General features: G+C 44.5%; 1 protein-coding gene across 9 annotated transcripts in view; it reads right to left on the bottom strand.

Annotated features, from left to right (window-relative positions):
• Cux1 (cut like homeobox 1) overlaps positions 1 to 26,704 on the bottom strand; it is a 321,311-nt gene that overhangs the window by 95,722 nt on the left and 198,885 nt on the right. For all 9 annotated transcript variants that reach the window (XM_021222682.1, XM_021222681.1, XM_021222678.2 and 6 more), the window contains exons 7-8: positions 19,131 to 19,207; positions 15,982 to 16,048 (exon numbers count right to left, since the gene is read on the bottom strand). In XM_021222682.1, the coding sequence (XP_021078341.1) occupies positions 15,982 to 16,048; positions 19,131 to 19,207 (144 nt within the window). The remainder of the gene's footprint in view (positions 1 to 15,981; positions 16,049 to 19,130; positions 19,208 to 26,704) is intronic.

Consider the following 26,704-nt stretch of genomic DNA (forward strand, 5'->3'; position numbering starts at 1 on the left):
AGCCTGGCACAAAGAGGAGGATCTGGGACAAGAGCAGGGACAATCTGTAGTTGAAAAGCTGCCTGTGACGGTGTTTACTGTCAGTTGACAAGGTCTGGAAGCACTTCTGAGAAAAGCCTCTGGCATATCTGTGAGAGGCTGAGGCGAGTATGTTAACTGAGGTTGGAGGAGTCTGGGGGAGACTGGGGGGGGGTGCTGCCAGAGCAGCCCTTCCTCTCTAAGTGGCTTCCTTCACATATTTTGTCACAAAAGAAAATTAATAAGCTGCATAGGATGTGGAAGTCAGATGTCAGTCAGGGGGAGGGGCAGGTTTGAGCCACAAGCAGTCAGCTGTGCAGGTCAATCTAGTGTCAGCCTTTCTATGGCTCCTCAGGCCTTTCACAATATTATTTTTTTTAAATTTATTTTATGTATGTGAGTATACTGTCACTCTCTTCAGGCACACATTAGAGGGCATCAGATTCCATTACAGATGGGTGTGAGCCACCATGTGGGAACTGAACTCAGGACATCTGGGAGGAGTCTCTCCAGCCCCCCTTTCACACTATCTTAAGCCCTGATCCGCATGAGGAGAGCAGAGAACCTGCTGGTATCCCCAGAATGCTTCTTGCTTCTTTACCTAAGGAAACTCATTGGCTGGGACGGTGGCTTGGTTGGTAAAATGCTTGCCTTGCATGCATGAGGACCTGAGTTGAATCCTCAGAACCCACATAACAAAGGCTGGACACAGCAGCAGGCACTTGGGATCCCAGTGATGGAGAGGCAGAGACAGGCACATCCTAGGACTTACTGTCCATCTTGTTTAGCTGAACTGGAAAGCTCCAGAAAAAAGGGAGAGATGGTCTCAAAAACAAAAACCCAAACAAACACTCCCCCTCCCCCCGCCAAAAAAACCCAAAGGTAGTTGGGGTCTGGTCTCTACATAAACATTCACATGTGTGTGATTTTACACACACACACACACACACACACACACACACACACACACACAAAGAGGGGGAGGTGGAACCATACTGGCATATATTTCTTTAACATTCCATACTGGATGCTGGCTAGTTCTATTTTAACTATAGTCAATGTGGGTAGGAAGGGCCCAATCCACTGTGGTGGTGCCCCCCTGGGCTGGTTGTCCTAGGATAACGAGACAGCCAGCTGAGAAAACCATGAGGATCAGGCAGTAAGAAGAGCTCCTCCATGGGCTCTGCGTCAGCCCCACCTTGGCTTCCTTCTATGGACTGTGACTGAGGATATATAAATAAACCATATAAACCATTTCCTCCCCTCGCTGTTTTTGAACATGGTGCTTGATCTCAGCAGCAGGAACTAACTCTAACTAAGACAACAGTGAGGGTCCTTGCCTGGTGTGGATTTTAAGTGGTAACTCGCTATTTCACAAGTCACCATATTGCTGGTTTTTTGGTTTTAAATGTATACATTTAGATTTTGTTAATAAAATAGCCATCTCTTACTTTATTATGACTTTTTAATAAAAGATGAGTATTGATTTGTTTAAGTACATCTTAAGCATTTATGTAGCTAATGAAATGGATTTTTCTCCTCTGACCTGCTAATACGATAGATTATACTAGCTCCGCTTGTTCCCATGTGGCTGTGGTGCATCAGGTGTTTAGTGAGCTCTCAGGTCTGGTTGCTAATACTTTAGTATTTTTATATAATTATTTATACATGGGTGTGGCCTTTGGTTTCTTTTGTAATCTTGAGTGGATGAAGTTATAAAAACATTTTCTTAGGGCTGGAGAGCTCGCTCAGTACCTGCTGCTAACTTTGACAACCTGAGTTCCATCGTCAGGATCCATATGGTAGAAAGAGGGAACCAACTCTCCAATGCTGTCCTCGGACTTCCTCATACACACTTTAACGTGTGTAGGACAGATATGAAATAAACAAAAATGTAAACGATTTTTTATCAGATTGACTGTTCATGCACATGCAAGAGCACCATGTGGGAGTTGGTTCTTCCCTATCATGTAGTCCTGGGGGTTTGAACAGGCCATCAGGCTTGGCAGAAAGTGCTGAGCTACTTCGCTGTGTTGCCAGAATCATTGCTGAAGCCCCTCCTCTCTGAAGACAAGGGGCATGCACACAGATCAGATAACAGGCATATGGCTACAACACCCCCATCCACATGTGCCTACTTATGCTCTTGTCTATGGCCTGGCTCCCTGGCAATCTCTTATGTTTGTGGGCCTTTTCTATTCCCTCAACATTATGTCCCCTTGAATTTCAGTTCCTTTCAGCCTATCAGCCGCTGTCAGCTGTAGGAGGCACAGGTGACCTGTGATTTTCGTGCTCTGGAGTCCGACGTCTGAGAGGCCTGGATTCTGCTGTAGGTCTGGATGAATGGTTACAGGATCCCTCAGGAAGCATGGGTTTCTTTTCTAACATTGGTTTCCACTTTCCCAACAGTTTTTATTTACTTTTTCTCTTTAGACCACAGAGTCTCATGTAGCACAGACTGGCCTTAAACTTGACCTTGAGATCCTGCTCCTCCTGTCGGCACCCTCCTGGGATTACAGGCATATACCACCCTACCCACATGTGTACAATCAGAACTTGACCAGACTCCTTCAGCATGCAGTGGACAGTCCTCTGCTTTGGTAAGTTTTCCTAGCATCCTGGCAGTGGGGTCGTTGCTCACTCAGTCCGAGCACTCTCACTGTAGCTGCTCAGGAAGCACTCTCCTTGACGTGTCCTTCTTTAATGGGGCACTGACCTGTGGGTGAGCAGGTGCAGGCCATGCTCACGAGAATTCCTGTGGCTGCTGCCCTGGTACCTCCTTTCTCAGTGTTTTCTGTACTGCAGAGGAGGCCTCTACCTTAGTCTATGAAGAGGTGAGGAGACAGGCAGGGCAGAGCAGTTGATGACCCACTCAAGGGCACAGGAAGCCATGGGTCTATGATGAACTTCAGCATGCAAGGGCCTCTAATTACCTCCTTCTCCCCTAAGTACTATGTTGGCATGGGAACTGTGAAGAACAGGGTGGGTGGCAGAAGCTAAGAATAAAAAACAAAAACAAACAAACAAAAACCCCAAACCAAAACAACAACAAAACCCTACCTTTCAGCGGAATACTGGCTATCAGTATTAGCCCCTGCCACCCTGGCCTGACCCCGTACCTCAGCCCAAGTCCAAGACCACTTCCTGGCCCTCTCCCAGCCTTTCACATGAGTCTAAAGAAACTGCACACCCTGTTCACATGAGGATCCCACAGCCCCTTCAGGGCCCTGTCCTGAGGTTCTAAGATGGTGAAGGGCTGGAAGTGAAATTACAAATGGTCTGGAAGGCTGCAGAACATCTGTAGGAAAAGACAAAGCCTTCTTCCTCTAGCTGGCACCGAAAGTCTGCACTGGGCTATCACATAAGTGGCTTTTTAGGATAACCTGAAAATGAATAATTCAGAGGTTCCTATTCTACTTGGGAAGTGTCAGACAGTTTGGCTGGGGCAGACTCACTGGCCCCACACAGCCCATCCCTTCCCCTCACTCTGACCTCATCGAATCTGGCCTCATGTCTGTAAGGATGCCCTCCATCCTGTCTAATCACGAAAATACCACAGAGGAAGTCCACAATACTCCAATGGAAGGAAAAAAATAGAAAGGTTAATTGCAATATAAAGTTTTCCCCTGGAGTCAAGCAAACAGTAAATCAGGGCATTGTAGCAATTCCATGCTCTTAAAATACACCCAAACAATAAAGTATCATGTGGAGGGAAATGGCTTGGCCACCAGGCTGTGAAACGATAGAGCTTTTTGTAAAAATCTGAGTCTTAAAAAGTCACCTTCCCCCTTTAACTCCCATATTCCACTCTAAGAGCCTTCTTGTTCCAGGGTTACTCTAAGTACTCTGAGCAGGTAGGCACGGCGTGAACAGTAGGTAAGGCTACACAGCTTCTGGGGTGTGTGTGTAAAATGAGAGATACATACATATGCACATATATACGTCTATATCCTTATCCCCCTTTTAAAGCTTTGCCATTAGAGAGAGAGAGAGAGAGAGACAGAGAGAGAGAGAGAGAGAGAGAGAGACAGAGAGAGACAGAGAGACAGAGAGAGAGAGAGAGCGCACATGCACGCTGCACCATGTGTGTGGAGGTCAAAAGACAACTAACTTTCAGGAGTCAGTTCTTTCCTTCCTGGGTTCTGGGACTGAATGCATGTGGCCAGGCTAGTGTGGCAAGTGTTTTAATTACTGAGCCATCCCACCATCATATTTTCAGCATTTCAGCATATGTATATGTATGTGTGTGTGTGCGCGCGTACTTGTGTATGTAGGAACTGTTAGGAACAGGGTGGGTGGCATATATATGTATATGCATATATATATATGGGTTTCTCTGTGTAGCCCCGACTGTCCTGGAACTTGATCTGTAGACCAGGCTGGCCTCGAACTCAGAGATCTGCCTGCCTCTGCCTCCCAAGTGCTGAGACTAAAGGCAGGTGCTCTTATGCTCAGCCTTGTAAGGGAGTCTTAACTGGTTAAGTCATACTTTCCTAATTTCCTTTATGGCTGGATAACTTTCGTTCATATAATCTAATCTCTCCACCAGGTCAGGAGCGATGTGAAACCATTGGCTATGTTTTCATTGTTGTTGTTTTTTAACTTTTACAATTCCAACTATTGATTATTACTATTATTATTATTACTATTGATTATTACTATATTATTATTATTATTATTATTATTATTATTATTATTATTATTATTATTTTGTGTCTGCGTGTGAGACTGCAGTGTGCCCATGCCAGGACATGCGTGTGGAGGTTAGAGGAAAATTCTAGGCAGTTGACTCTTTCCTTCCACCTTTATGGTCCCGGGGTTCAAGCTCAGGTCATCAGGCTTGCCGGGCTGAGACCTTGGCCCACTGAGCCTTTTCTAGCTCCTGGCTTATGCTTTTGATCATCACTGGACGATGTTACTGTGGCTCTGGACAGGAAACTGAATTTTTTTAAAGACACTTAAAGAAAGCCCCTAAAAACTCAGACAACACATTTCTGAGTTTAGAAAAAAAAAAAAAGTAGAGTGTTGAAAAAAATTCAGTGACAAGAACATCAGCGAGTAGAGGTTACCTCCTGAAACCTGCTCCACAGATATTATACCAGGGCGCAAAGAGCTTTGGTCAGGTGATTTTTCTGCTAACCAGAAGATTGTTAGAAAAGGCCGTCTGTAATGGAACACACCTATAATCCCAGCATTAAGGAAGTGAAGAAGGCAGGCAGATCTGTGTTCAAGGCCAGCATCCACTATATAGCCCAGACAATACAACACCATTTAAAAAAAAAAAAAAAAAAAAAAACCCTGAAAAGTCAAGTCTAAATAACTTGTAGGAATTCACGGATAGGAATCCACAGGTTCAGAATGAATGTTCTAGAAAAGATGGGTCTCATTGCAGAGGGAGGGTTAAGGTGATGTAGTGTAATTTGCTGCTATTTGGACGGGGCATGTGATTGCAGCACTGTATGGGCTCACTCGGAGCGAGTCTCAGTAAGTCTGAATGCCAGCCCCGAAAGGACCTGGACATTCTGATGGTGAGTGAATCCAGAACTCTTTCTGAAACACGCCAGGAGGTTATCAGGGGTCGGAAACCTAGGTCATTCTTAGCTACACAGCAAGTTAGAGCCCAGCCAGGGAACATGAGAACCTATTTTAAAACAAAACAACTTCTGTTCCTATTGTCATAAAAGGTTTCAGAAAGTCACTACCTATGGATCATATGGTTGCTAAGCAATTCATTTTAGTAAGTAGATGGTTAAAGATGAGGTCAGCAAAGCTTCATGGTTTGTTGTTTTTTGTTTGTTTGTTTTTGGTAAAGACAAGAAAACAAATTCCCCCGGGCTGGTGAGATGACTCAGTGGGTAAGAGCACCCGACTGCTCTTCCAAAGGTCCGGAGTTCAAATCTCAGCAACCACATGGTGGCTCATAACAAGATCCAACGCCCTCTTCTGGAGTGTCTGAAGACAGCTACAGTGTACTTACATATAATAAATAAATAAATCTTTAAAAAAAAAAAAAAAAAAAGAAAACAAATTCCCATATGCCAATTGTAAATATCTAGAAAATAAAATAAATGATATACAATTGGGATGTAATTATTAAATATAGACATGGCTAGAGAGATGGCTCAGCAGTCAAGAGCATTGATTGCTCTTCCAGAGAGCCTGAGTTCAATTCCCAGCAACCACATGGTGGCTCACAACCATCTGTAACGGGATCGGATGCCCTCTTGTGGTGTGTCTAGGACAGCTACAGTGGACTCGTATAAATAAAATAAATAAAAATCTTAAAACAAAACAAAACAACCCCCCCAAAACAAACAAACAAACAACCCTTGGGGAATTAAAACAATGAGGAATATGTCCTATCTACAGAAAATCAAATTTCAAAATGCCAGAAGAGAGAAAGCTAATGATGGCAGTCTATATTTGGAGGTGCATTAAATATAAATAAGGGTAAATTTACTGCCTGAGCTAATTTATAAAACTTGATAAAGTGACAAGAGGCACACTGTAGAAATTAGGTGAGTAAAGGCATTTAAAAAAACCCACAACAGAAGCAGTCAGACAGTACACAGACACAGAAATTAAAGACTGACAGCAATCTATCATGATAAAGATTTAGGTAGATGAAGTGAAATTACAGGTAGAAAGAAGCCAGGAATGTGTAATTCCTTATGACTGACCTGTACCATAAGAATATTAGACAAATTGGGATCTAATATGAAGACCGAGCTGGGTGTGGTGCTGCCTACCTGTAACCACAGGCCTTGAGCTCACAATCCTCCTGTCTCAGCCTCTGAGACCTGGGATTATAGGTGTGCAACGTCACATCTCGCTCAAACATGATTCTGAAAATATTAATTTACAGCTCATGTAGGCTAGGTTCACCTGCTCTGTAGGCAAGGATGACCTTGACTCTAACTGTCAGAATTACAAACACACTACACTTGTAATTTATACAATAGTAGGAGCTGAACTGAGGGCTCCTTACAAGGCAGGTATGCACTCTACCCACTCAGCCCCAGCCCCAGCTCTAGAAGGTCTCATATATTCATTTGCTAAAACCATCAATTACTTCCAAGAACAGTTAATGCATATTAAAAGAAATTCAAATTTGTGCAAGAGGTGTCCTTTAGTGAGAAGCAAACACTTGTGGCCGATCACTGAAGTGGTGCTGAACAGAAGAACTGTGGGATGTGACTGAATGCCAATGGGAAAACAGTAATAGTGCTGACAGATGAAGCTCCACATCAGAAACTACCCTGGATAGCTGACAGCCTTCACAACAGGGGGACATCGCATTACCACACTAGAACAGTAACAGTCATAAAGATGAACTTCTTCTGGGTCCAGAATCAGATCTCTCCACAGACTCCATGCTAAGTAGGCAAGAAGGGGGCAACCCTGAGCATCTCCTCATCTGGGAGTTGGAGCACACCGGTATGGAAGGGTGGGGATTCTGTGGGAACTGGCTTTGGCATGGGATGAACTGTACTGTGAAGTGCCTGTACACAGGACTATGATCTGGGACTTTTCCTAGGGGGAGGGGAAAAAGCAAGGGGAAGATCTCAGGCAGAGCAGCTCGGAACAGGATTATTATATTTTGGATACTTTCAGCAGATCCTTGGATTCACTCAGGGAGAAACTGGCAGTGAGAGACAAGTAGATATGGCAAAACGTGATGCTAAGGGAGAAAAAAGCCCAGGTTATGGTGGTGGTAGTGGAGCTAAGAAATGAGGAATGAGGACAGTCATGGGGGGGACTGGGACAGATTAGACAGCAGGGTAGCAGGGAGTCAGGCGGACCTTTGGTTTCTGGAAAGAGGGGAAATAATGCATCTCTAGTGGGAGGGGACAGAAGTCACAAACAGAAGGAAAACCACCTGCAGGGAAGAGAGAAGCTCTGGAAGGCAGTTTGAGATGCCCACCATTCACCCTTTCTGCCACCCACCCACTCACCCACCCCTCGTTCATCCCATTTCCATCCATCCATCACCTCATTCATCTGTCCAATTTATCTGCCCATAGGCTTTTGTTATAAGAAATACATATTAACCTTGTATCTGTCTAATAAATTGTAAATAGTTCATCCATGTCTATCTACCCATTCATCTCAGGCATCAACCCCCTCTCTGCACTCACCTGTCTGTCTGTCCATCATCCTCCCTCCCTCCCAACCATCCATCTATCCATCCATCCACTCTACTGACCACTAATGTTTTGTCATGGCTTGGCAAGAAATTATATATTGGCCATTTTCTACTTACACACGGTAAATGTTTTCTCCATCCTCATATCATTCTTATATCCTGTCCACCTTCCACCTCCACAAAGCTTTGAATATCCCATAGGTTCTCTACTTTTGGCATCATGCTTAAAAAAGCTCTTCCACCCACTTATTATATAAATCCCCACCTAAAATCCATCTTCGTGTTTTCATGATTTCTTTTACGTTTATCTTTAAGACATCCAGGCTTTAATTGGTACAGAGCGCAGCCTTAGCTTATTATGTATATTCTCAGCCGTTTGTGCTACTGCTTGTTGAAGATTCTACCCTTCTCCAACTTATTCAGGCTTGAACAATTTTTATATACAACTTGTTCTTCTTAATTTTGAAAACTTCAAAAATATAGAAAGCTCCTGAGGGGAAAATAACAATCAACCATATGGCCTAAACCAGAATTAGCCAGTGAATATGAACGGACCCCTTCCCATTGTTAGCGACCAATTCTGCACTTCTGATTTCATTTGGGCTTTTCATAGGAACTGGAGAGTCTCCAGTCTTCTGTATATTCTGTAAACCTTGCAAATTATAAAGCTTTTTTAAGGGTGGAAAGATCACAGAAATACATCCAAGTAAGAACAGTCACAGCTAAAAGAGTAAAAAGGTAAAAATACACACTGTCTGATAAAATTCGGAGACTATGCCCTGCTTCATGCTCCAGGCTGTTGGGAGAACATTCAGAGTTTTAATTTTCCCTCCCGACTCCTTAGGGTTATCTTTCTGCAGCTAGGAGGGCACCAGTGTGGTTGTTGGGGGGTTAATCCTCACTGTGTTGAGTGCCCCCAAGTCCTCACTCTGCTCATCTGAGCATTAAATCTGTAGGCTCAGGAGAGCAATGTGGCTGGTTGCAGGAGCGATGCCATAACATTCAGCATTAAAAATTCATTCTGCAGGCTCGCTTCAGAACTGGCGGTCTGGCGGGGAAATATGAGACACCCCACTGTCTTTCTGGCAAATGGAGACATTCCTCAACATCTAGCACCTTAGGAAGAGAATGAAAGGGCAAACAAGCCGTGAAGGAAAACAATGAGCTCAATTATCTGGCTCTACACTGGCTTTCCTATAGGAAACATTTCATTCTGCTTCCTAAAAGTTTCTCAAGTGCGGGGGAGTTGAAGACGGTGGATTCCTAGGGCTTGCTGGCGAGCTCCAGGCCACTGAGAGACAGGGTCTCAGAAACCAGTGTGGGTGATTTCTGAGCAACTAAGATAGTGTCCTCTGCCTCCACAAGCATGCACAAATACACATGCATATGGCTACAAAGTTTCTTACAAGCTATCTTAGAATGAGGACCCTTCTTGTCCTTGGTGGGTGTCTAACTGTCCAGTATCTCTCTCTTTATTTAATGTAACCAGCCCGGAAGGCCTGAATTCTCCAAGACAGATGCATTTGGAGCTCACCTGGACACCAAATACTGGGTCTTCTGCACATCTTCCTGCCCCCACAGAATCAGTCACAGTGAGCTAGTAAGGGCTCGTACACTGAATGAATTGTTCACACTGTAAAACACGGGGCCTGCACAAATATGGCATATCTACACTAAATTATAGTGACTGTGGGATTACTGACTATGTTAGTTTGCTTCTCTGTTACTGTGACCAAGAACAACTTGGTTAGGAAAGGGTTTATTTCATTTCACAGCTTATAGTACATTCTGAAGGGCAGGATCTCAAGGCAGGAACCACTGAGGAATACTGCTTACTGGCCTGCTTAGCCTGCTTAGCCTGCTTTCTTATACAACTACCTGCACAGGGGTGACACCATTATGGAATTCCTATGTAGACCAAGTTGACCTTGAACTCGGAGTCCCATTAGCCTCTGTCTCTGGAGTGCTAAGATTAAAGGTGTTCACAGCCTGGCTTCCACAGTAAACTTCAAGGGACATGTTCATTAAGGTGTTAACAGCTGTGGAATAGTTTGACCATGAAACTTTTGGTCCCCATAGTACCAGCACCTAAATGGCAACTAATTCAAATTTCAAAATGCAGACAGAGTTCAAGGGCTGGGAAGATGCGTCAGTTGGTAAACATCTTGCTGTTCCAATATGAGCACCAAGTAAAATACCCAGAACCTATGATAAGAAAAGGCTGGGCCCAGTGGTGTGCACTTGAATTCCTAGCTCTGGGGAACAGACAGAGGCTTGCCCTGTAGTCCAGTTCACTTGGTGAGTTCCAGGGTATTAAAGGCCTTTGTCTGAAAAAAAAGAGTGTGTGTGTGTGTGTGTGTGGGGGGGGGTGGTCACCCGAGGAAAGACAGAGAGGTTGTTTTCTAACCTCTGTATGCACCTACACATGTGCATCTTTATACACAGGCACATGCTTGTACACACACACACACACACACACACACACACAAAGTAATAATCAAGTGTCTACTGCGTTTGGACACACGAAGCCAGCCTCTTCTTTCTAGTCCCACCCCAGGAGACTGGAACAGGAAAGCCCCTGGCGATGCTCCAACACTGAGTTTTAGATGTGAAGCAAGGATGGAATCCTACCAAGTGCACTAATGCCTCTGTTTGTTTGTTTTTGTTTTGTTTTGGTTTGGTTTGGTTTTTCGAGACAGGGTTTCTCTGTGTAGCCCTGGCTGTCATGGAACTCACTCTGTAGACCAGGCTGGCCTCAAACTCAGAAATCCGCCTGCCTCTGCCTCCCGAGTGCTGGGATTAAAGGCGTGCGCCACCACACCTGGCTGCACTAATGCCTCTGGAAATAAGACCGGTCCCACTAAACTCTTTATTCAGGCCCAAATCCTCAAAAATTAGACAGAATTTGCTTTTTCTGTTTTTAGGGCAATTAATCCAATGGAGATAATTACAGCAACTCACACTGGAAACTGATGACTCATGAGAAAGATGGAAAACAATTACCTTCTTAAAGTGACAGGGAGAGAGTGCTGCTGAGGTTTCAGGACCTCCCCTTGATCTTTCCAAATTTACTGAGGTATATGTATAAGGAGGATCACAGCCAGGCTTGGCTACATAAAGTTCAGAGTCAGCCTGAGCTGCAGAATGAGATGCCTCCCTACCCTGGCAAAGGCTGGATATGCAGTGTATGTTTATGTTTTTAATCCTAGCATTCAGGAGGCAGAGGCAAAGTTAGGTGGATCTTCACGAGTTTAAGACCTGGTTTACACAGTGAGTTCCAGGCTGGCCAAGGCTACTCAGTGAGACCTGTCTTAAAGTACCACTGATAAACCCACAAGCAAGCAAACAAAAGGGAGGTGCGGCAGCGGGAGAGATGGCTCAGCAGTTAAAAGCCTCAGTCACTCTTCAGAGGACCCAGGCTCAGTTCCCAGTAGATACATGGCAGCAAACACCCATTTGTGTCTCTAGCTGCGGAGGATTTGATGCTCCGTACTGGACTCCTTGGGCACCAGGCATGCAACAGTACTTTACTTCGAGCTGAGAGGAGGAGGCAGCAGCCTGCTTGGGCGCTGCCTGTCCACACCTCATTCATGCAGTTAACATAGTACAGGCTTTCCCAAGGACTGCCACAAACAGCAAGTATGGTGACACATCTATCCACAGGCTGCTGCCGCCTCAGCTCACCAGCATGCCAGTCATACTTCCCATGGGACAGTCATGCCAGGAGCCTCTGGCTTTCTTTTTCAATTCCTGCCTCCTTGTCCTCGGCTGGAACACAGAGGTCCCCATGCCTGCAAATCGGAGTTGGAGTTCTCTGAGCAATCAGCTACTGACTAACAGGGAATTTTTGTCTTTTTTCAGAGCCTGCTGCAGGGTGTGATACACACTTGTCATACACTGTACAAACAACAGAGCATTTCTTCATCAATGTTGCTTTTGTAACATATTATGGGGACATTTGCATACACAATGTCTTTTCTTAAAGTAAGCAAAGGTGAAGAACACAACATGCAAAAGTATTAAGAAATATGACATTTTCTGGTAGGAAAGTTTGGGCATAACTTAGAGTAACCTTATATATGGAAAGATTATGTTTGCTTTAGGATTCAGTCTTCTCTCTCTTCTTTCCCTGAACCCAATGCTTTGAATATATTGGGCATACGCTATAACCATCTTTCTTACAAGATTGATTTTTTAGTTTTCTGAGACAGGATTTTACATAGCCCAGGCTGGCCTCAAAGTTGCTTTGTAGTTGGGACTATTTTTAACCTATGATCTCCCGGTCTTAGCCTCCTGAGTGCTGGGGATTAAATCCAGGGCTTCCTTCACACATGCGGGCTAGGCAAGGACTCCAGCAACCAAGCCACACCCTTCTAGCTAAGGTGGCTTAGCTAGAAGAAATAGAGCATTTCATCACAATTTAAACTTGCTTTGCACTGAATCTGCCCTGGTGGTCTGCAAGGTGTTCTGTGGCCCTCCTCTTCCACCCTGGGCCCACTGTGGAGGGAAAACTGAAATAAAAAGCCTAGGGCTGGGTAGAGAGCTTGGTGGATAAAAGTGCTTTTCTGCCAAGCCTGGTGACCTGAGATCCATCCCGGGGCTCCACATGGTAGGAGAGAAGTGGTTGTCCTTAGACCTCTACGTGTGCACCACAATACAGTGTGTACACACACACACACACACACACACACACACACACACACACACACACACAGGGTTTTATAAAAGCGAACAACTATGCAACAGAGGTGGAGAGAAGTGGGCGGCAGTGTGAGCCACCAGGCCCCTCTTAGGGTGATAGCCATTGCCTGCTGAAGACAGCCCCAGGGAACAGTGAGAACAGAAAAATCCATGCTGACAGACTTCCTAAGATGTCACTTTAAGGTCCTTAAGGTGCTACATGTGCATTTGCCATGGGACACAGGGAAAATGAAACTCCAGGGTGAGGAGGAGGTACATTAAAAAAAAAAAAAAAAGCAGAAATAATGCATTTATTTAACCCAGCAATGGTTATAATGTGAGGGCCTGCAATCCGCTCACACAACAACTGTTTGGCAAGCCCCCCTGTGTTCCAACAAATATTAAACTGTGCTTGCCATTTGTCTACGGAATCTTGCATTAATAAACATGAAGAAGAACACTTTACCTCCCACTCTCAGCGATGGGACCAAACAAAGACCAGCTGTACTCATCAATGGGGCCTTGTTCTGTGCATAAAGGCTAATTACATTTTGCTTCAAGCCTACACATGGAAAACTTTACTGCCACTGTCCCTATCACAGCCAGCCGAGCAGTCCCAGCTGACGCACAGCTGAAATGACTGCAAAAGCAGCAGTTAGGGATGGGGGTGGAGGGCTCCAAGTGGCCTTGTTGCCTTTGACCTGTACCCTCTTTCCCTGCAAGGGTCTTGGGTAGCCCAGATTGGCCTCTAAGGATATAGCTGAAGATGACCTTTAACTCCTCCCCTTCCTGGCCTCCACCTCCCAAGTGCTGGGATTAGAGGCATGTGCTGCCACACCTGTTTCTTGTAGTACTGAAGCTCAAACCCAGGGCCTTGTGGATCCTGGGCAAGCACCCTATCAGCTGAGTTATATCCCCCAGTCTGTGTGGCTTCTTTTTAAATGTGGATGGTCAGTGGTCTGAATGACTGACATTGTGTATCCTATAAATTGACAGAACTTCAGACCAACGCTCTCCAGGAACTGTACACGAGGTTCTGCTGTGAGCGTTCCCAGCCCTTGCAGGGAGGGTTCTCCACACACTCCAACCTCTCCACAGCCTCTCAGTAATGCAGCTGTTCTTACGCCCCCTTACAAGAGACGCCCTGGAGGTCACAGTGTATATAGGGAACAGAGGGCTCGCTCTCCCAGCAGCCTTTTCTCCCAAGCCTACAAGCTTCTCTGTCTCCCACTTTCTTCCCAGGGTCTCTGTCAGCGCATGTTGAAGCACTCTACTGAGTTTCTTAGAGATGTTTAAGACCATCCCAGAACTGATTTTTCCCCAGCGTAGGAATAAAAATATGTCTGGTCCAACAACATACAAGGAAGTTGCAGCTGAAGCAGAGTGAGGTGACAGTCCTTTCAAAACTGAGAGGAGAATGCAGAGGAGCCAGCTAGTTATTGTATTTAGCTTGAGAGAGGGTCTTGCTAAGTAGCTTAGATTGGTGTAGAACTTGCAATCAGTCCTTTTGCTCCAGCCTCCCAGAGCAGTTTACAGGCATGTGCCGCCGTCACATTTGGCGTTTGCTGGTGGTGTTTTAGACAGGCTCTGCTATCATTAGCTCAGATGCCCTCCGTAGTAAGGGATAACCAAAGCCTGGTCCTTCCGCTCCCTCTTTCCTGGTTTTCTGTGATGATCCCGATGAGTCCAGGCGCCGTGCATGTGAGGAAAGCAGTTTCTCAACTGCACTACACTCCCAGTCTCCTCTCTGGTTCTCCTCGCTCCACCCTCTCTCTCTGGTGTGTGGTGTCTGTGCATGTGCACATGAGTATGGAGGCCACATATCTGCCTGTCTCTACCGTCCCAGTTAGCAAGCCCAGCTTTTACCCAGGTCTTCACGCGGGCAAGCACGCACTCCCGTCTGAGCCGTCAACTGTCCGAGCCCTGCTCACTCCTTTCTAATGAGAGAAATTCAAAATTTAGTCTAGGCTAACTGAAGTTCAAGCTTTCCATATTCATCAGCCCACTGTACCCGTAGGCACAACTTTCAGAATCATGGCAGGTCTTCCAAGAGGCTGATGTGGCCGGGTTCTTTCACAGACCCCTTACATCTAGACAGATCGTCTAGTCCCACAGCCTCACCAGGTACGGTAGCACAGCTACAGCCCCAGCTCCTTCAGAAGCAGATGCTTGAACGCAGGAGTTTGAGACCAACCTAAGTAGCACAGTGAAACCCCTGCTCAAAACAGCACGGAGAGGAGGACCGGGAATGTAGCTCAGTGGGCAAAGCACTTGCCCTGCAGGGAGGAGGACTGGGATTCGGAGCCCTAGTAGCCACCTGAATCCTGGACCAGCATGGTAGGCTGCCTGAACCCAGCAGTAGGAGGCAAAGACAGGATATCCCCAAAGCAAGTGGCTGTGTCAGTGAGTTCTGGGTTCAGGTGAGAGCCCCTGACTCAACATACAGGGTGGAGAACCACCCAGGAAAACACCTGACTCCAGCCTCTGACTTCCACACCCAGGTGCACACATGAGCATACGTACCCACATACATGCATATCCTCATATGTACATGCACATCGAAAACTCTTAAACCCAGAAAATATAATAATATAAAACAAAAAGCCAGATGTGGTCACATCTGTAATCCCTGCACTTCTATAGTGAGACAAGAAGAGGTGGAGACAGGAGGATTACCTAGAGGTTTACAGACCATCTAGCCTAGAGTATACAGCAGGTCAGAAACAAAAAGAGAGATCCTGCCTCACCAAGGACTGACTCCACAAAGGTGTCCTCTGACTTCTCCATGTATACTGTGGTATGCATACCCATTTACACACATACACACACACACACACACACACACACACACACACACACACACACACAGACAAAGAGGGGGGGGGACAACACTGGACTTATCTGCAATGTGGAAGAGAATTTTCAGTGGGAAGGATATGATGCAGAGGACTTATTGTGCTGACACTATCTTGGCAGCATGACAGGAGGTTGAGCATCTCATAAGCCATCTTCTGTGGCTTAGTAACAGCAGGGTCATCTTGACCAAATGCAAAAAAAACCAAACCAAACCAAACCAAACCAAACCAAACAAACAAACAAAAAAGAAAACCAGAGGATGACTTCACACAGACACTTACTTTGCAGTAGTTTCTTCATCATATTTGGTTTTCAGGTCAAATAATTCTGTTCGAGTTTTTTCCAGGGCTAAAAGGCAAGGACAGAAACCATGATATAAGACACCCATCTTGTTTTTTTGTTTTTTGTTTTTTTTTAAAGACAGGGTCTACATAGCCCAGGCTAGCCTTGAACTCATTAGATAGCCAGAGATGACGCTGAACACGGACCTGTCTGCCTCTACCTCTCAGTGCTCAGATTACAGGTGTGTACCAACCCCCAACACCTGCTTTGTGAGATGCTAGGCTCAGATCCAGGAGTTTTTGAGTGTTGGATAAGTGCTCTTCTGATTGAGCTATATCCCCATCGCTTTAGGTTGCTTTTTCAAAGATGGGGTTTCATGTACCTCAGGCTGGCCTTGAATTCTTGATCTCCCTGGGTACAAGTGCCCAGTAATGGGATTACAGGTGTGTGCTCTCAGACCCAACCAGGACAGCAATTGCTCAAAGTAAAAGGAGAAAAGTCCACAAAGATGGGAGACACACAAAGAATGGAGAAGAAAATGTCCCTCTCTCTGCCTCATCTCTTTGAAGTGCCCCCTTCTCCAGAGAACCACTGTCCATGGTTTGCTGCATAGACTTCCAGCTTTTAAATGTCTTCTACCATCGAAGGCCATTTCTATATACAATTGCAGATACAGTTGCATACTTCATGTCTCCATTAATCACAGACCATGAGGGAGGGCTCATACAATTACAGTGGAGCTGAAAATGTCCTGCCCCCTGGGGGGCAATATGCCTTATGACTTGCAAGCTTGTAATGCTGGTGTGCTATCAGCTCGGTAAGAACATGTGCATGGTAATGCACCACAACTGTAAGTCTGCTACTAGTTTATACATTTCTATCTAATACTTCAAAAGGCTGAGTGCAGATATGCTCGCATCTGTGTGTGTGGGATCCAAAAGACAAACTTGAGTGTATTCTTCAGATGCCATCCATCTTGGTTCTTGTTGAAGCAGGGTTTCCCATTAGCCTGGACCTCACCAAATGGGCCAGGCTGGCAGGCAGGTGAGCTCCAGGGAGCCTCCTGTCTCCATCTCGCCGTGCTGGGATGATAAACATGCTCCACCATGCATGGCTTTCCACATGGATCTGGAGGTTGCTCTCAGACCCTTATAGGCGTATGCTATGGAACTGAGTGACTTCCTCAGCTCCTAGAACACTTTCAGTCATTATTTTAAAATTCTTGTACCTACTAGAGAAAAGTTTACTGTGGTCTGGAGAGATGGTTCACAGGTTAAACTCTTGCAGAGGACCCAAGTTTGGCTCCCAGATCTTGTGTTGAGCAATTCACAACTGCCTATAACTCCACTCTAAAGGGATCTGATGCCGCTGCAGCCACCTGTACTCATGTACACATACACACTCACACGAAAAAACCCAAAAGTTTATCTTAAAATAGTATGCTCTGTGGTAGAAGCAAACCCCTCATCTATGGATTGTCAACTTGATTTACTGGCTGAACTGAAGAGCCAGACAGAGTGATATATGTATGTCATCTTGGCACTGAGAAGGCTGAAGCAGGAGGATGCGTTCCTGGCCACTTGGGTAACAAGGTGAGATCACCTCTCATTGAGTGGCTGGTCAGCCCCAGTCCTTGTCAGCATTCTCATGTTCACATCACCATGGCAAAACTGTCCCATGAGATTTCTCAGAATGAATCTCATCCACCCATCCACCATCCACCATCCATCCATCCATCCATCCATCCATCCATCCATCCACCCCCATGTGATGATAAGAATTGATAAGAATATTTTCTTTTTTAAAAATTTTTCTGAGACAGGGTTTCTCTGTGTAGCCCTGGCTGTCATGGAACTCACTCTGTAGACCAGGCTGGCCTCGAACTCACAAATCTGCCTGCCTCTGTCTCCCAAGTGCTGGGATTAAAGGTATGCACTACCACTGCCTGGCAAGAATATTTTCTGAAGTTCCTCTTTTCTCTTAGTGTTGTTAGAATAGAAGTTCTCCATGCCAATACACAGGTAGAACAATTAGTTTTACTTTTAAGATACTCAGAAGGGAAGCTTCTGGATAAAGAACTAAACATGCCTATCCCTACACACCACACAGCCAGCCTTGAGAGGCAATTCCCATTCATGTGCATAGTGCCTGTGATCATGTTCCCATACTCTCAGCAACGAGTGGCATGACCTGTTTTTAAAGAGCTGACAGTGATAGGCAAAACCATCTTTTACTGATAGTTTATCTGCAAATCTCTGACTGTTAAAAAACATTAGCACTTCCCCTATATGATGTACATTGTTGTCTGCAAGCTGCCTGCTCCTTCCTTTACTCTTCTACTGGATGGCGTCTTCATTTTCTGGAATTTGTAAGTTCTATATTTATATAGTGAGCAGTGTGTAGACATATGGGTATACACACATGAATGTGTAATGTGAAGACTGAACGAAAGGTTTTGCCCATGCTAGGCAGGTGCTCTACCACTGAGCCACGCCCCCAGCCCCTCACTGGGGGATTCTAAGCAAATGGGTCATTGCTGAGCTACATAGTTTGGTGGTTGCAGTTTTTGGACATTTACTCATTTGACTGTTAAACTGCTTGTGACTATTTTTTGTCCCTCTAACATTTGTGCTCTAAGTTGGATCATGATGTCGTCTCCTTTTTCTTCCCACATTTAAAGATACTGTGCTGCTTCCTTTTCAGAAAAGGAAACAAAAAAAGAAAGGCAAACTTTGGTATAACCTTTTTTGGTATCTTTTAGAATTTAAAGGTTCTGTTACTGCAGTTCTTAACTTCATTTTGGGTAGAACTAAGTCTCCCCACCCCCATTACTGTTCCAAATGAGATGTCAGTTCTTGACAGTTTGGTGATTTAGAAGTGTTTGTTGGAAAGAACAGGAAGGATAGCTGGGGCAGGGAAGGAAAAGGCAGGAGAGCCACCCACATCTACATTTAGCAGTCAGTGAGTGCAGTGATTAATGCAGCCAGGTAGAGCAGCCTGGGACATAGGCTTCAATTGTGTGGGCTCAAGGCTTCTAAGTGCAGGGTCCCTAGTAGCAACAGGTAGCAGAGGGGCTGGGAACAGGCCACGAGACCACCATGCTCGCCCACTTCCCATGAGGCTTCAAATAGGATGGTGAACATCGAACCTGTTTGCAGAGTCTGGAGTTTGTGCTCAGCTTCCTCCAGTTTTGAGGTGGTGGACATCTGTGTCTCTTGCAGCTTTCTGGAAAGAATTAAAAAAAAAAAAAAAAAAAAAAAAAAAAAAGGAGACAATGAAGCCAAATTGGTCATCATGTTTTGACTACTGAGATAGGCTGTGTGCCCGAGCCCCACTAATGAACATGCTTCTTTTCTCCGGAAGGCCCAGCTGGAGGCAGCCTCACAGTGCAGCTTGACTCTCTGCGCCTCAATGTGGTGAATGCATATTATACAACATGGGATGTGAACCCCCTGGGATCTGACATGTGTGGCAATTGGTGTGGAAGGCCCTCCTATATGGAGCTTGTTCTGAGACGGGGGATATTAACAAGAAATGAACCAGCATCATCACACACTCATTGTTTTCTGAAGTTGGGGAGAAGAATGATACATTTACATTCTGCTGACACAGAAAAGGAATCTGTTGGCATAGAGGATGTCCTAAACAGATGTGACAGCTGTCCTTTCCTCTAAAGTGGAACACAAATGCTACTACAGTGGGTGGGGGAGGGGGACCCTGAATATCTGCAAGCAGTTTACTATCCCCGTGGTCTCCAAATGCAGTTCCCGGCCAAGAAATGACATGCTTTCCTCTGTGTCTGCAGAAAAAACAGGAATCTAAAATTAAGTTCATAATTTTATATTATATGAATATAACATATGCTCAACACAATAAACCTGGGGGTGCAAAAAGGGAAAAATGACAGCTTAAAAAATAATAACAGCCAACTTTCTGTCACCTATAGAAAAACTTTGCTAATATTTTCCTGCCTGTCTGTTATAAAATGGGATGTCTACTGGGGCTGGAGAGATGGATCAGGGGTCAAGAGCACTGCTTGCTCTTGCAGAGTTCATTTTCTTTTACTTTCTTTCTTTNNNTTTNTTTNTTTNNTTTTTTTTTTTTTGGTTTTTNGAGACAGGGTTTCTCTGTNTAGCCCTGGTTGTCCTGGAGCTCACTTTGTAGACCAGGCTGGCCTCGAACTCAGAAATCTGCCTGCCTCTACCTCCCTAGTGCTGGGATTAAAGGCGTGCGCCACCACACCCGGCTCAGAGTTCATTTTCTAGTACCTACATCAGGTACAAAAGCTCCAGGGGTTCAGAGCCCTCTTCTGGCCTCCACAGGTACCCCTATGCACACGTGGTATACCCACGCAAACACATTTACATGCATAATTAAAATGAAAAACAAATCTAAAACCCCACTTTAAATATTGTATGTACAGTGGGTGTCTGTGTGCGCATGTGCATGAGGTACAGGTGCGCTGGAGTGGGAACTGGAGGCCAATATCCCCATGTGCCTCAACTGTCTCTTCCCTGATTTTTTGAGACAGTGTCCCTCGCTGGACGCTGAGCTCACTGATTTGGCTGGATTGGCTCGGGAGAGTGTCTTAGCAATTAATCCACCTGTTTCTATGCCCCAGGTCTGGAATTATAGGTGTGTAGCTCTTTTTTACAGGGCTACTCAAGCTTGTTTAGCCACCTCTTTAGTCCCCAAGAGTTGGTTTGTTTTGTTTTGTTTTGTTTGTTTTGTTTTTGAAACAGAGTCTCTCTAAATAGCCCTGCTGTCCTGGAACTCCCTATGGGTTTTAAAAACAAACTTAAGAGAGGATAGAAAGACAGTCTTTTTACTTTCTCCACTCCTCAGCACTCCTCTGTACTGTTCTACAATGCACATAGTGTACCTAAGTGACTAAAAGGCACACGGACTACTATGTGCCACACAAGGCAGGCAAATAATGTAATACACAGCAGACTGACAAATATTGTGCTACCAAGTAACATGTAACATACATGTATACAGTAATGTTAACAGTGCAAACTAAAGTAAAATGTAACAGTATGTATACATTAAATTAAAATATAATATGCTAGGATGCAAAATAAATTTCTTTTCTCCCCTTTTGTGGAGGGGAGGGTTGAGACAAGGGTTCCCTGTAGCCAAGGCTAGCTTCCAACTCTAGATCCTTCTGCCTCTGTCATACGTGTGACAGGTTACGGGCCATGAAGCCCTGCTAACAGACCAATTTCAGTGGTCACAAGCTATATGCAATTTTTGTGTATGTGTGTGTGTGTGGGGGGGGAGCTAGATATTAGGAACCTTCCCAATTAAAAATCCTCTAATTTAAACTCCCGCCAGTATGTGTTTGTGTAAACCCTGCCAGCACTGGATAAAATCAAATTCAATATTTACTGCTGTCTCTCTGCATGCTCAAATTTTGGACTTGTCAACTCTCAGAAGGTTTTGCTCTTTTTGTTTGTTTGTTTGTTTGTTTGTTGGGACAGGGTCTCACGTAGCTAAGGCTGGTCACGAACTACACATCTTCCTGCCCACACGTCCTGAGTGATGGGACTATTGGCATGTACTACCATGCCTGGCAAGTAAAATTGATCTTTCCGTTTAATTAATTTATAAAAGCTCTGTGCACATATAGATGATTGACCCTTAGGGATAAGAGCTTGGGTTGGTGGCTAAGGGCACTTGCTACTCTTAAAAAGATCTGGGTTTGGGTCCCAACACTCACATTACCCAGCTCATCACTATGTGTAACTCTAGTTCTAAGGGATCTGATGTCCTCTTCTGAACCCCACAGGCATGCATATGGTACACATAAGCTCATACAGGCACCCACACAAATGAAAGAAAAAAAATATATATATGAAAATTTGGGCTTGGAAAATGACTCAGTGATAAAGAGCAGAGATTGCTCTTCCAGGGGACCTGAGTTTGGTCCCTAACGCCCCTACCAGGCAGCTTACGGCTGCATGTAACTCCAGCTCCAGGGGCTCTAGCATAGCATTCTGGCCTCTTCAGCCCGTATACTCGTGTGTGCCAATTCACATGCAGAAAGGCACACATTATTAAAAATAAAAAGTCACCCAATTTTATTGTATACATATAAATTTTTTTCTATTTGAGTACACTATCACTGTCTTCAGACACAGCAGAAGAGGGCATCAGATCCCACTACAGATGGTTGTGAGTCACCATGTGGTTGCTGGTGAACTCAGGACCTCTGAAAGAGCAGTCAGTGCTCTTAACCGCTGAGACATCCCTCCATCCCCCTATTTGTTGATATCTTAAAAACATTACTGTTACTGTTTTTTTAAAATTTTGTTTTAAAATTTGGATGGTCATGTTGACATAATTTTTCAGATACAACTAGAAAGATTTTTCCACTTCAAAAGCATTTAAAAATATATTAAACTTTTCTTTCAGTATAGGATGAATTGATTATCATTCAAATTCAAGCTTAGTTTATTATTATTTTTTTTTAAATATCGGTGTGTGTGTGAAGGCCCAAAAGTTAAAGTTGGGTTGGGTATCTCCTTTGGCCACTCTCCACCTTATTTAGTGAGGTAAAGTCTCTAACTGAAACCAGAGCTCACTAATTCTGGCTAATCTATCCCAGAATTCTAAATCGCTGCTAAACGTGCACCGCTGGTCTGGAGGTCCCAATACTGTCTCTCACACCTGTACAGCAAGCAAGCCATGGATAGACTGAGGTGTCTCAGCCTTTAAATCAGGTTTCGGGTTCTCATCGTTGTTGTTTGAGACAAGGTTTTTTTTTTTTTTTTTTTTAAAAGATTTATTCATTTATTATATGTAAGCACACTGTAGCTGTCTTCAGACACTCCAGAAGAGGGCGTAAGATCTTGTTACGGATGGTTGTGAGCCACCATGTGGTTGCTGGGATTTGAACTCCGGACCTTTGGAAGAGCAGTCGGGTGCTCTTACCCACTGAGCCATCTCACCAGCCTGAGACAAGGTTTCTATTCGTAGTCCCGGTCGTTCTGGAACTCAATCTGTTGACCAGGGTGGCCTCCAATTTGGAGACCCACCTGCCTCTGCCTCCTGAGTGCTGGGATTAAAGTGTGCACCACCATAGCCCAAACAAGAAGTTCTTGAGTTCCTGTTCTCTCCCTCCCTCCCTCCCTCCCCCACCCCCGTCAGGTCTCACTACGGATCCTGGAACTCATTATGTAGACCAGGTTTGCCGTGACCTCACTGGGATCTGCCTCTTCCTCCCCAGTACTGCACCCCGCCCCCCCCCTGGAGCTCAGACCAGAATCCGGAGACTCTGTAGTCTAGTCTAACCTGGACTCACTGTCCAAGCCAAGCTTCAGAGTCAAGCAATCCTCCTTCCTCTTTCAATCCCTGAGCGCTGGGACTGCAGACAACTGCTATGCCTGGCTCCAACCTGATTCTTTATCTGCACATGTAAAAGTATGTAAAGAATGGCTAATAAAGGCATAACCTTTATTCCTTTTCCCAAATGTTATTCTCTTGATATAGTCCATTCTTTTACCAAATTTGAAGTTAATTTAACAATATCACAGCCCCATATCAGTTTATTGCCATACTTGGATAATGTGTGAGGCAGAAGGGAGTACGTGCTGTATCAGTCATACTACAGACAATCTCTTTTTTTTTTTTTTTTTTTTTTTTTTGAGACTGGGTCTTATGTAGCCCAGGCTGCCTTAAACTTGCTATGGAGCTAAATTCCTGATCTTGTACCTCCCCTGTGCTGGGATAGAATCTGGAACATTCTGCCAACACATATATTGAACTTCACATTACAGTTTTCACTTATAGTGATTGTTTGGCCAGGCTGTTGTAAATTTACTAAATTATAATTTCCATGAACAGAAAAAGTTATGGTTAGACATGGCCTATATCTCTGTATCCAGTTTTCATGGTGGGGGTTCAGACTTATGTATTTTTCTGCCACAACCAGCAGCATAGCAAGAAACCGCTTGCTTTTTGTATCCCTTTTGGAGACCACACTTGGAAATCATGTTATGTATAGTCCAGGTCTGCCTCCATGTTGTGGGTGATTCTGTCTCCATCTCCAATTGCTAGGATTATAAGTGTACATCATCATACTAGCCATTTTCCTTCTTTAAAAAAATGATTTTAAGTGTGTATGTGTGTGTGTGTGTGTGTGTGTGTGTTTTGCATATGGGGAAGTCAGAGGACAACTCTGTGGAATTAATTGGTTCTCTTTCCATTTCATGAGAGTTCCGCTGACCAAACTTAGCTTACCAGGTTTGTGCAGCAAGTACATTCATTCATTTTCCTTATTTTGTTCTTTGAAACAGGGTCTCACTATGTAGTCCTGGCTGGTCTGGAACTCATTATGTAGACTAGGCTGGCCTCAAACTCACATAAATCCTGCCTCCTGAGAGCATGTGCCACCATGCCTGACCCTATTTTCCTCATATTTATTAGTTTATTTTTACTCATTTTTGTTTGAATTGGGGTCTATGTATAGCTCTCACTGATCTGGAACTGGCCCCAAACTCACAGAGGTCTAAGATCTGAATGGCTCTGCTTCCCGGGTCCTGGGATTAAAGGCATGTACCAGCAGAACACCTAGCTTTTCCTCTTTATAAACTGAGCCAATGAAGTCAGCATCACAGTATCCCTGAAGCTTCTGTGAGACACAGGAGGTGTCCTAGTTAGATGTAATTGTCAACTTGACACAGCCTAGAGTCATCTGAGAGGAAAGCCTCGACTGAGAGATTGCCTAGATCAGACTGGCTGGCAGGCATGTTAGGGGTGGGGAGTGCCTTAATTATTAATTGATGCGAGAGAGCCCAGTGCACTCTGGGTGGCACCTCCAGGATGGATGAGGAAGCAGGGTTCCTCTATTGTTTCTGCGCCAGGTTTTTGCCCTGACATCACACAATAATGAATTGTGACCTAAAAGATGAAAGAAACTTTTCCTCAAGTTGTTTTTGGGTATAATATTTTATTGTAGCAACAAAAAAGTAGGTAGAATTGTTGTTGTTTGTTTTTAATATTGATGGTAGAGACTGAACTGGGCATCATGCAGTTAAGCATAACATGTACCAGGGAGCCTTACCTTAGCTTTGGCATCTTTTATTTTTGTTTGTTTATCTTTTGTAGGAAAGGTCTTGCTCTATATCCTATGCTGGATTAGAACTCATGATCTCCTAGGTGTGATGGTGTATGCCTTTAATTCTAGTGCTTGCTGGCAGGCAGATTTCTGTGAGTTTTAGGCCATTCTGGCTTATATATCAAGTTCCAGACTAGCCAAGGGTACATAGCGAGACCTTGTCTCAAAACAAAAACATAAATGGAACTCATGAGTCATAAAAGGAATGAAAACTCAGGAATACTGGGATGCTAAGTGTGTGCCAGTGTACCTGGCTCCTGTGATCTTTTTTGAAGCCACCCTGAAATCAATGAAATCTATGGAATCAATGAAATCAATGAAATCTATGAAATCAATGGCCAATAGTACACCAAAACCTCACACCAGGACTGGGAGATGGCTGAGTGAGTAAGCTGTTTGTCACCCAAGCCGAGGACCTGACCAAGTGCTTTAGCTGAACTGGAAAGCTCTAGGTTTAGTAGGAGACCCTGTCTCAAAGAATAAGGTGGAGAGTGATAGAGGAGCACACACACACACACACACACACACACACACACACACCCTTATGAGCAAACCTAACCCATTTCTTGAAACCATAAATCTTGTAAGTGCCTCCTGTTAAAATGTATGTGTATTTCCTCATGCTAGTGCTAAAATTTTACATCTTAATTTAACTAAAGATTTTAAAAAATCTGACCAGCATAGTTAGAACTAGCAAGCTTAGGAGTCCCCATAGCTTTTACAAGAAATCTGATTTTCATTAAATTGCTCCATTAGCCGAAAACTACTCCTTTCTGGAGAAAGTCTGGAATAAAGCAAGCCATTAGAAAGCCGTAACTGGTGCTCAGCGGGCGCAGCCTTGGTGCGCTTCACTGATCAGACAGAGGGCCCTTCACCCCTGTGCCCGACCACAACTGTGCCAGACATTTAGAGATCTTGACTTCTGGACTATTTATGTAGATGGCACTGGGTGAAAGTGTCACATCTGGAGTGCTGTAAAAAGCCTGAACTCTTTATTACTTTTGGTGCTGGGATGCAAGCCACACCCTGCACATGTGAACATGCATCCTGAGTTACCTCAGCTCTGGGCGTGCCTAACTTTTCAGTATTTACGGTTTTAGATGTAAAGAATATTTCAGATTTTTGGATTATTATTATGAGGTACTGGGGCACAAGAAAGAAGCAAAAGAAAAGAAAACAAAAAATACTTTTATGTGACACATAAACATCAAATTCAATAACCATAATGGAGTTCCAGGCTTTTCCGCAGGGGTGCATCTTGGGGGACCTGCCCATTACTGCCTCAGCTCAAGTACAGCTGCCATTTGTCAGCTTGTGTTCAACACACAGAAGCCTCTGGTTGCCTGTCACCTCACGCCTGCCACCAGGAGAACAGGGACATGCTGCGCTCAGGGTACTGTACAAGGAAGGGACAATTATCACTGTCATTTTTTAACAAATTTTTCTGGCAGTGTTGAGGACCCCAGGGCCTCACTCTCGGGAGGATTATTGGCATTTGCTCTACCATTGAGCTATATCTGAGCCCTTTAAGTAAAACTTTGCAGTAGGAACATTTGGGATTTTTGTCAACATCCTGGGCTGGTTTCACATGTTCAGTATTT

The sequence above is a fragment of the Mus pahari genome, chromosome 23 (genome assembly GCF_900095145.1).
Source record: "Mus pahari chromosome 23, PAHARI_EIJ_v1.1, whole genome shotgun sequence".
Taxonomy (NCBI): domain Eukaryota; kingdom Metazoa; phylum Chordata; class Mammalia; order Rodentia; family Muridae; genus Mus; species Mus pahari.